This window comes from Papilio polytes, unplaced genomic scaffold, assembly GCF_000836215.1.
Source record: "Papilio polytes unplaced genomic scaffold, Ppol_1.0 DF823693.1, whole genome shotgun sequence".
NCBI classification, from domain to species: domain Eukaryota; kingdom Metazoa; phylum Arthropoda; class Insecta; order Lepidoptera; family Papilionidae; genus Papilio; species Papilio polytes.
Genome location: NW_013525511.1, coordinates 25,933 through 37,512, shown reverse-complemented (window position 1 = coordinate 37,512; position 11,580 = coordinate 25,933). Strand labels below are relative to the sequence as shown.

The window sequence follows — 11,580 nt, the reverse complement described above, 5'->3', positions numbered from 1 at the left end:
CTCATCAATTCTATACATTTTTATTTTAAATGGGTAGGTATATTTCAATAGAATTAATATTATATAGTAAATCGTAGAATTAAATCGTTGATTGGTTATCCCTATTACTGAGCAAGAGCTCTTGAACTAATTGGGATTCATTTCTGAATTCGCCGAATCTATTCTTTAGGATTGATTTAATTTCCTCCCAGGTAGATGCGCTACCACTATCTGAGATAGCTTCCGCAGCTCTACCCGTTATTAGATTTACTAGACAAGGGTCGTCCTTACTAGAAATCGGTTTCAATAAATTTTCCACACCTTCGTTTGTTTTGTTTGTTAAATGCCAAGGTGCACTTGTTGCCATCATAAGGAGGAAACAAAATTGACAGAGTCGCATAATCGATCTCTTTTACGAATTGTTTTTTGTCAGTTACTTTTTCATTACTTGTAGTCATTTTAACCTAACAAAATAAGAAATAGCACCAACGAATCAACTAAACCCCACACAAGAAATACACAAAAATTGTTAATAAATTCTGTAGGAGTGGTAGAAAGGAAACCCCACGAGTGTTGGCGATTGAAGGCTAAAAATGTTATTCTTGAGTCGCACGCTGTCTGATATCAGGCCCAACGTAGATTCTGCTCGCGCCTTTGGCTGGAACGGAGTAAAATTTTTCAGCTGCTTCTGCTTTCTAATTCGCTTGAACCGACTTTAAAACGCAAGGTACCGACTGCGCCAGATAGGTTGTGGGCGAACGCAACAGCATTTTTAAAAAGCAAAGACTGACTATTTATTCTAATAAAACATATAGAGTTGATTGTACAAAGGGCTCCTATTGTTAACTTATTTCTGGTTATTAAGGAAGTGGATACAGTACTTCCTTAATGGATCTTTAATGGGATATGCTTCTGAATGTCTTTTTGTCTATTTATAGGTTATGCCTACATGACTCTTTATATTTAGCATGTCCAGTGACAGTATGCTCCGTTTCATTATAAGTTTTTACACAATTTTGTGCTATAGTTGTCCATATTACTTTAGATTTCTTTTCGTTTATTTTGTATCTAATTTTATTGACAAACGTTTGATTTTTTCATTTAAGTAAACCATTGGAAAAGGGCGAGTCCGCGGCAGTGAAAGTTATTGGAATTTTTTGTCACTGTTACTTTGCTTTGACGGATTGTCAAAGGTCGTTGACATTCAAGCGTCCTTGCTGCCATCTTAAAATTCACGACGCGCTCCGTCATTGGTTGGCATCGCTTCGAATATAGCCGAACGTCAATTCAAACCTCTTCTACCGGCCGCCATCTCACTTCCATAATTTGCATCCGTGTTCATGTTATTTTGCATCTTGCCATATGGTCTTATATGGCCGAATTGATTACAACCAAAACACTTTACACCGTTTTTAAGTGTGTAGTGAGTGCACTAGCCACATGATCTATGCTTCCACAGTTGTAACGCCGTTTTTTCACAGGAACAGTCTTCTACTGATAACTCACACGATCTTTTCTTACTTCCTTCGACTTACTTTTTATTTTTTCGTATATTACCAATTTCTCCTTTAATGCACTGTAAGATGTAACACCATGCAACATACTGTTATTACATTCGTAATGTTTAATGCAGTCCTCAGTGTACTATATCGTCACGTAGTCAGGAAAAAAATCTCCACATATATGAGCTCCTGGAGTTTCCTGAACAGACACTGCATTTGGTGCAATTTGGTAGTTGCGTGTTTGTTTCGCGTTGATTTCAAACGTCGTTAGAAACTTGGCTTATGTCTGCCTCCGTATTCATCTTAGTTCACATGCAGAGACACTGTAATCCCGTTTTCCAAAATTTCCTCTACGAGGCGGTAGCGAAAGGCTCGGTGCGTAACAGGCTTTTGTTGGCCCATATTGGCCACATATATTATATATGAATTTAAAATTGCGGTATTCAATAATCTTTTAAAAACCTTTATGTACCACTTTAGTCCCCTTTTCCGTTCAAGCAGATACGTAGACAGTTTTTGATCTTTAAGATCTACCCCTCCCATAAATGCGTTATAAGTGTCAATAACGGCGGGTTTTTGTCGAGCTTCACCCGCCCGTCTGCCCTCAACCATGTCGTTTTTGTGGTAAGTCGACACTGCACTTACTAATTTGACGTCTTTCCAACATACAACAGAAATGTCACCACAGTGTCGACTTACCACAGTGCCCCGGTCAACCTTTTTATCGACGGCTTTTATGGCGTCTGGAATTTGTTTGCGTCGCCGGCTTATGGTGCCGACAACATCCGTTTTTTTAGTTTTTAAAAATCTACACAGTTCAATAGAGTTATAATAGTTATCCATGAACAGCGAAAACCCCTTGTTAAGATAACTATTAAACAAATGGATAACAATTTTTTCGGTGCTCGACTGAAATCCATAAATAGTGGGAAGAGAACTATTTTTCCCAGTATAAATCATGGTATTGAGGACATAGCCAGTCGCGGCCTCGCAGAGGTCGTAACTCTTTATTCCAAATCGTGCTGCTTTGGATCTGATACACTGCTTCCAACTTAGTCGGCCTTTCCAAAGCAGCAACGATTCGTCGAGTGACAATTCTCTGCGAGGCGCGTAAACCTCTTGAAATTTATTATTTAAGTTATCAAGCAATGGCTTGATTTTGGCTAGTTTCCTTTCTGCGCCGTGGGAATCCGTATCGATGGTACTGTTGTCCACAAAATGTAAAAATTTCATGAGTAATGTATACCGGTTAATACTCATGATTTTTCTAAATTCTGGCATGCCTAAAGTGCCGGTAGACCAGTACTCATCGATACGGTTTCTGACGCAGATGCTCATCAATATTATTACCGCGATCAAGCGATAAAGTTCGTCGACGGACGTTTCGTCCCAAGAATGAAGACGTGATTTAGGCGGGATACCACTTTCAGTCTCTGTATATTTGACTATAGTTTCCCAGGCGTACTGATTAGTGCTGGCCACTATAGATTCCATCAGCGGTTGGTCCCAAATTTGAGAGAATATTGCTAACGGGCTTATTCCCTCAATTTTGGGGCCAACAGCCTCGTTGAAGTGTTCCTTTACACCTGTAAAGCCCGACCAGTCTTCCGACCAGTCATAATTTGTATTTATGGCACTGAGCGCGGGCTCAGCAATGGCTTCGGTGTCGTTGTTGTGATCGTTTAAATTGTCTTCGTCCCAGATCGCTTGCAGTTGCAAATTTAATTCCCCTTCATCCTCAAACTCGTCGTCGTCGGCTTCGCTCCCAGAATCTAAGAGCTGAGCTAACGGGGCGTCAAAAATGTCATCATCCTGAAATAAGATGCCATGCTATTCAATCCGAAACCTAATATAATTTTATTATTATATTCTCTTCATGGCCTTAACAAATAACATTGGCAGATATACTTACATTGTTGATCTCCTCGGAGGGAAAGAGATTGACAGGCTTGAGGCTGTCCACTATCTCCACGCCTTCACTCGCCATCAATGATGATGGACGCCAAGGCTGTAAAGCACATATTATTATTATTTATATTAGACCACCTACCACTTGGCTGACGACGATCTAAAGGGATATGTAGGAAATCAACCTTAACGAACAAGCCTCTAAGAGTCGTGCTGTCTGGAGACTTAGGACGACGAAGCCCGACCCCAAATAACTGGGAAAAGGCGAAGATAAAAAAAATATTAGATTCTACATACTCGAACGGATCCCGAGGGTGTCCTCTCCAAAAGTACATTCTCAGCCACTCGCAGTGTCCCTGAGGGTGTCCGCGTAATTTCCATCCCTACGACCAAATGTCTAGCCGAATGAGTGGAAGTCGGTGTAGATGCTGATACACGCGGCGGCGGCCAGTCGGACGACGTAGATGGTTCAAAAATGCCTTGAAATAAAATAAGCCTAATAACAAACATAAAAATTTGTATACTCTTAAAAAAATTCAATGTAAATTCAAATATAAAATAATACGAAATTATGAGAAATAAAAAAATACCCGGTTCTGTCCCCGATATCCTCTCCACTTCCACTTCCATCTCCACAACCAACGATCTGGCCGAAGGTGATACTGGCGGCGAATCACTTTCCATTTCTTTTCACTAAAAATTAAAATTTTCTATATTCTTATAAAAGTATAATACAAAATGAAACTAATTGAGAACTTCCTTCTTTCGAGGACGGTTAAAAATACTAATTATCAAGGAAATTTAAATATAAAAAGAAAGTATATTTGAAATCATTTCATAAATTAGCATTTCTAAATTTTTTTGCAAGTTTTTAAAAAATCGTAAAAAAAAAACTTTTAAAGCATATTTTCCTCAAACCATGTAGCCCTAATAATTTAGAATTCAAATTTTTAAGTGTAATGTTTATTTTATTTAGATTTGTAAGCAAAAAAATAATAAAACTAAAATAAGGGTGATACAATTTTCAATTTGCCGCGAAATCGTTAAACAAATGACATATGAAAAACAAAGAGTTGTATTTTCAGATTTTAATAAATAAAACTTTTATCTAGCAATAAAAATGCAAATACCAATATGGTAGTGTTTTACACTGTTCTTCGGTTAGAAAACAAGTTTAGCAAATTTGTTAGGTGACAAGCAAAAACAATATAATACATAAAAATCTTGTATACGCAAGCAAGTGCCTTAAAACTCTCTTGTGGCTCATTACTCTCACTTTATGAACTTGAATTTTTGGACCTTTATTGTTTTAATGCGGGATTTCAGCTATCTATAAGAATACGCGAGTTTCCTTTTTCATTGCTCTCGGTCACTTGGTCGTTGGCGAGCAAACTGTAGATAAACAAGCAGATCTCATCCTTACGATACTGTACGCATTGAAGTACATTTTTACAAGTGAAGTATATTGTATATCATGGTTTTAAAGCTAAAATTTGTCAAAATTACTAAAACAAGTGACAAATAAAATTTTTGCCAAACCATAAAGCTGGATATTTCTACTTGTAATGTATCAGATCTTACTTTAGTCTTTACAAAATAACTGGTACATCTTATTTTCACCTATGGATGTCTTCCAGCAATTTTCAGGTTCGTCTGGCTAAATCCACAACTTTGATATTTCTGGTGTGGCTTGCATAGCTATCTAAAATCAGTAGAACCGACGATACAGCATTTGGTTTCGTATGAAGTTAATATGTTTAAACGATTGAGTAAATATGTCTTGTTGTATCCATCGGGAGGGATGACAAGCATGCTACTAAGTGGAACAGTTTTCATCAGTAGCGAATTCCCCTTTTGCTCGGGAGTACCATCATCGGCGGAACAAAAGTGCCAGCTGCACTCAATTTTCAGAAGTGATTGTTGCTTTTTTTCCACGTTCTGCTGACGTTACGGTTCCTATTTGTCTTTTGCCCTTGAGAACTAGTGTCTCCGGCATTTTTGATGGCACCACTGAAATCCCAGTTTCTTCGTTACATTTGTTACAAGATACTGGAATTACCAAAAGACTTCTCCAACAAGTTAAACAATTTCATTTTCTCTGTGAAATCCTTTCATTCTAGCGATTGATGTGCATGTTGGAAAGCGAAAGGATAGGTTTCCTCCTAATCTTCTTAAGAATTGTCACCTCTCCACCGTGATATTCGTGTATGGACCAAATTTTTTGAGTAACTTCTCATTGAATTTCTGTCGATGTTGAAGCTCTGGAATATTGTGATATTCTTCTCCGATTGTATTTAATAGAATTGCTGAATGTATTTCATTAGTATCTATATACTGTTATAAACAGTTTCAAAATAACTTATATTTTGATTGTTAGCTGGTATCGTAGGCTTTGCTGGTATCGCAGGGTTAGCTGGTATCGTAGGCTTTGCTGGTATCGCAGGGTTAGCTAGTATCGTAGGCTTTGCTGGTATCGCAGGGTTAACTGGTATCGCAGGGTTTGCTGGTATCGCAGGGTTAGCTGGTATCGCAGGGTTTGCTGGTATCGCAGGGTTAGCTGGTATCGCAGGGTTTACTGGCATCGCATGGTTTGCTCGCATTGCAAATTTCTTGCATTGGCTTCTGCTTAGATGTTTGTAATGACAATGGTTCTGGAAAAAAGAACAGTTGCATATTATGTGAAATATTAAAATTTAGGTATTTTGTGATGCTTAAATTTTACAAAAATCTGGCATAATTAATGTTGGTACAGCAATTTTGATAATTTTATTGTTGCGGCATAAGTATTTCTCTTGAAAATGCGATCGACAAACACGTGAGTACTGAAGTTTGTGTCCATTTTCCAGAGCCAAGATATTGCCACCAATTGCAATGTATTAAAGTGTTCTCGAATGTCCTCTGGGTTTGGAAACCCATGTAGTACTTAATGCATACCTTATCCAATTTATGCTGATGTTGAGACTTCAATTTAAGTATCCGATAGGTACTTGTGCTAGGAAGTCCCGCTCTTTCCTGTAACTTGTTCTTGTTCAGTATTTGTATCTATTCATTTCATTAGAGCAGCTAAAACAGATTCTGAACCAGGGGCAGATGTCTTTTTTTCAGACGCGGCTTCAGAAGCTCTTGTATTGGCAGTCTGATGGAGACTCATCTAAGTTAATTGTAGGAAGATGCAGCTGATATTGCATGAAGTAGGAGTTGAACTTGCTACGATATGTGAGCCTGCTGATGTAGAGCAGGGATTTTTTTCACAGCCACGGATGCGAATGCGGATGCGGACTTTTGAGGGCTCAGATGCGGATGTTAAGATAATATGTAAACCGTCATCATCATCATCATAATTTCAGGGCTCATTATGTAAAGTCTATTAATGAAGAATTAAAACAATGATTAATATTTTTATTATAATTAATCAAACATTAGTACATATTAAACACCGATTGGTAAATTAGTAATTAAAATAAAAAATAGGAGCATTATACTTAATGAACAGGAGTATTGCCGCCTTTTCTGGTTCAAGGCGATTACGCAGAGGTTCATAAATTAAACCCGCGCTACTAAATAATTGTTCGCTAGGTACACTGCCCGGCTACTTGCATGATATTCGCATTCGTATGAACATCCGCACTGATTAATGCAGATGCAGATGTCCAAATCTATGCGGAAGTTCCGCATTTGCGGATGCGGATACGAATATTCGCAACATCCCTGATGTAAAGAAATCGAATCGTTGCTCATGTATGTACGATGGTGGAAAAGCATCTTTTCACTGCATTTACAAAATTAATTGTAACATTTCTTTCTTCGTCAATGTCCTGAGAAATTGAAGTTGTTCAGAAAACTTGTACATTAATCTTCGCAGCTTGACCAGTGACAGTTTTAACCTCTTTGAATTATTTTTGTGCTGGTCTCTTATGGTCTTTGTTAGCAGATTACGTAATTATATCCTTCTGATCGCAGGATGGTAAAGTTTGTCGGATCTTGCTTATTTTTGGTATGGGCCTTATTCAAGCACTAGTGCTAAGAGAAATACATAAAAAAAAAATCTTAACCGCACCAGGGCTCCAAAATAGAGGGTACAGATGATACTATGGGTCCGAATGAAATCAAAATACACCAAGATGTCATCATCATTCTTATTATTTATTTGTAACTCGTAAAACAGTTTCTAATGACATTAAAACATAAGAAAATATTATTAATAATAATAATAACACATTTAATCCATTCAGAACTTAAAATAACATAGTAGTAGCAGATAAAAGATTGAGGGAATAAAAATAATAAAACATATACATGCTAAGACACAGAACAATAGAATAATGGAATATACAAAAAAGCACATACATAATTAGCAAATGCATAAAAGAAAAAAAATGTTAAACTTTAAAGTGCTGAATGGATAAGGCCTTTACTCAGCTATGGTTCTTACTTGTAAAATAAGCGCTGATGTTCTGTAAAAGCCTTTACGTCAGAACGTCAGTTGCATATTAAATGTCCAACATTTTGAAAGAGAGCTGGTTACAATCAATTCAACACTTGGACCGATTGTTTTGGTTACCTTGAAAACAGTACAAATGTTGTGCCTTTTTCACTTCGAAATGTGAGGGCACGGTTCCACAAGTCTGCGCTTCCTGGTAGAGAATATAGGTGGCATATCTTTGCACGTTACGATTGACACTGGGACTAATTACGAATGCTACAGCCGTAGGATCGAAAAAAAACCAATTAACTTATAATTATTTATTATAATAGAAATTACAATTTAAAACTTTATTGCTAACTAATCTGACTATCCAATTCGAAGTATGAATTTGGAATAATGTTTTATTGTTTGAATCACATAACATTGCCTCGGGTCACGTTATGCAGCATCAGCGGTTAGCGCCTTCTTCAAATGTAGGTCGCATCGATGTCAATGCTGCGTACGCAGTATTCCTTGTGGCTATGTATGTAACAAGCATGATAATTCATCAATGCGGGAATTGTAAATATAACATCAGGAGCGACAAATAATATTAGGAGTGACAAATAACATTATAGGAACAAATATGACTAAGAATAGAAACATGAGATCTTGATATAATATTATATGCTAGAGTTAGAATTCTTATGTATTAAAGTTATCTTATATATTAAGGGTTCTTATGTACTACGGTAGGTTATATAACACCTCCCCTCTTAGAATAAAGATTGGGCGTTAGCGTCCGTTCTTTTGGTGGTGTTTGGGGCATCGTCTTCGTCTTCAGAGATGCACGATGTTGTTGCTGGAACTGGAGTACTTATTGTTCTCATCGGGATGTCGTGAACATGTGTTATTCGTCGTCGCGAGGATGAACCGAGGCAATTGTTAAAGAATTGGATGCAATGATTTTCTCCGTGCGTTTGTCTTCGCTGACGTTGGATATATTTTCTGAAGAGTATATATAGCATTAACAATATCATAGTTCCGGTTATAATGGAGAACCAAGAAAATCCGTTCTGATTTCTTTCAATAAATGGCTTGTTTTTAAATTTTTGGATTTCTTCGTGATGGTTGTGTAATTGATGTTTGATATTGAGGGAGTCCAAAGGAACTTCATTTAGAGAAATGGGAAGTAGGTTTGGTAGTTCGGTCTTTTTGTTTTCTTCAATGCAGTCTTGAATGTTGAAGTCAGGGATGATGATTGGGTACATAATGTTTTCTTTTTTGATTTTATGTGCTGAAAGCGTGCTGTATCCAGTGTGAAGTTTACAATTTTCTTTTAATGTGATTATGCCGGATCCTCGAATGAGATGTGATACCTCATTGTTGCATTGAAGAACGCATGGCGTTGAATTCGTTAAAATAAACAGCTATCTGTTATCATCTAACGATTGGAACGTATTTATTTGTGCGACGAAAGTTGAACTTGTGTAGCTGATCGGAATTTTCTTTGAAATGCTGAAAAGGACTTGTAGTTCGCATATTGGACGTGTGTCAGCGTCGTAGATGATGAGGTCGTTGCAAACACTTCTTTTCTCGGCGAAGGTTTTGCAGTGGTCCAACGAACTTGTTGAGATGTATGCTTGACCGCTGGGGTTTGTGGCTAAAAACTTATGCTCCGGTAGGATGGTTGTATAGAGGGAGGAATTAGGATGTTGTATAGGGGTTGAATATATATGATATAGTTTTAGAGATTCGGATTTTACGAGTTGGAAATCTAGAATATAAATTAATCTATCTGAATACACATAAGCAGATAATAGGCATGATGACTAATTTTTAAAATGTATTTTATGATATTCAGAAGTATCTATTAAATCAAAAATATATTATATTTCTGTAGAAAATAATGGTTTTGATGCAATATAATAAAATTTAAATTTTAAGTTTCTATTTCGCGCTAAAACGCTGTTCAGTGTCATGGCGTCTATAAATACGTCACGTCTCAGTAAAGTTCAGTACGTTAATAGTAAACATTAGATGCTTGTGTTAAATCAAGTTATTTTGCATATGAAATGTGAATTCAAAAGTGTATAAGTGGTGTGTGGTCCCTCAGTGCAATAATACATATATAAAAACTCCGAACAAGTTATTTGTTTACGTCCCAAATAACAAAACAATGAGAAATAAATGGTTGGCTCTTGCACGGCGAGATCCAACAGGTTTTTTTTTTGGGGCGGCCTTTTTGCCGCCCTCGTCGTTCGCCTGACATTTTTTTCTCAGGGACCTGAAATGCGGGTGTCTTTATTTTCAAACTTTTTGTTTACTATTCCTATCTAAAATTTACTAATAATTATTTCATAGACCTTTTGTCACCTCGATACCAACCTAAAAATATAAAAATAAAAATTAATATGTCTATTATTTTGGATTCATCGCTTAATTAAATAAAAATTGCTAACCTTCCAAACATCTTTTACAATAACTATAAGCAACATTTTGCAACTATAAGCAACATTGGAGCCCATGGCTTATCTTGATTCCGTACGGGACAGTCAAAATATGCTTCATAGGCTTCACAGAGAACGTGAGATGTCTCTAGTTCATATTTCACGTCTCGAACTTTAATAAATTAACCACATATAATACAAAATGCATCAGCATCGTATTTGCACTTTCGTGACGACATTTTAAGTTATTCTGGGCTTGTGAATAACACCTGATGGTTGTTTATCACTTGGGTGCCATCTAGATGACATGCCATCGGGTGCCATGTGCCGCTAGCGGCACAGTGTAAACATTAATTACCCCACTCTCACCGCGCGGTCTTTTTAAAAATATTGGAATCAATTAAAACCATCTGAGAGGATGATTTTGAATGTATTCCATGATAAATCTTCGCATCCGTTCTGTCTCAGCTTGTGGACAATTAATTTCAACACGGTCTTCCACAATGAGATCAGGTTCGTAAATTCTCTCTTTAGGCTCAAATCCTTCGTTTGCATCGCTTTCTGTTCGCCGTATTTCAAATGCTCCATTACGGTTTTGTGCACGTCTGCTGTCCATATCAATTCTAGCAGACCCAAAAAACTGTCTGCCGGAGGGTCAGGCAACGCTTTTGATACTTTCTTCATCGGAGTGGCACTCTTCTTCGGAGCATTCTTGCGCTTGCGGGACACTTTTGCGATGCTTGCTTTTCCATGTCGTCCACTATAACTTGAGTCTCTGTTCCAATGTCTTGAACGCACTCGTTCTCCACTATCTGAATTGTCGTCTGTAGATGATTCTGTTTCTGATTCATCTTTAAAAATTCGCCCAATTCGTTGTTCTTCTCGTACTCGTTGTCGCTTTTTTCCTCGCTCGATGTCGGTGCCGGCGATATTTGTTGGAAATGAACTGATAAATTTTTCCCAGTCGACCCCTTCCCTGACGTCGATGCTACCGGAGAACTGATTGGAGTCTTCATCTTCGGATGTGTCGTCGTGACCACTGAAGTATGACATAATAATTGTGGAGTGTTTGACGCGGTATTTATACACTAAAAACCGTGTACTGCGCGGGGTAACGGGCGAGGTAATGAATAAAAAACCGGCCGGCGGCGATGGCAGCGGGGTTAGACAGTAAAAAACATGAACGAAACGAAAGCGATTATCGTTCGATTGTGATTGGTTGAGACACTGACGTCTGACGTCACACGTTAAAATCTTAGACAGTGACACGCACGAAGGTCGCTTTCGTCTTTCGTCTGTCGTTTTTCGACTATTTCCTTTAAAATTCCTAGACAGT

The 11,580-nt window shown here is 37.6% G+C and overlaps 1 protein-coding gene across 2 annotated transcripts; it reads right to left on the bottom strand.

The window, feature by feature from the left end:
- Positions 1 to 756: 756 nt before the first annotated feature.
- LOC106103916 (piggyBac transposable element-derived protein 4-like) lies at positions 757 to 8,273 on the bottom strand. 2 transcript variants are annotated; one of them, XM_013283829.1, is made up of 5 exons: positions 4,971 to 8,273; positions 3,980 to 4,082; positions 3,687 to 3,868; positions 3,394 to 3,489; positions 757 to 3,293 (listed from the first exon to the last, which is right to left on the bottom strand). In XM_013283829.1, the coding sequence occupies exons 2-5, from the start codon at positions 4,071 to 4,073 to the stop codon at positions 1,785 to 1,787; spliced, it is 1,881 nt and encodes a 626-aa protein (XP_013139283.1). In that variant the 5' UTR covers positions 4,074 to 4,082; positions 4,971 to 8,273; the 3' UTR covers positions 757 to 1,784. The 2 variants fall into 2 exon arrangements, with proteins under 2 accessions (XP_013139283.1, XP_013139282.1); XM_013283828.1 differs by lacking the exon at positions 4,971 to 8,273 and having other exon boundaries at positions 3,687 to 4,189.
- Between the last annotated feature and the right edge of the window lie 3,307 nt (positions 8,274 to 11,580).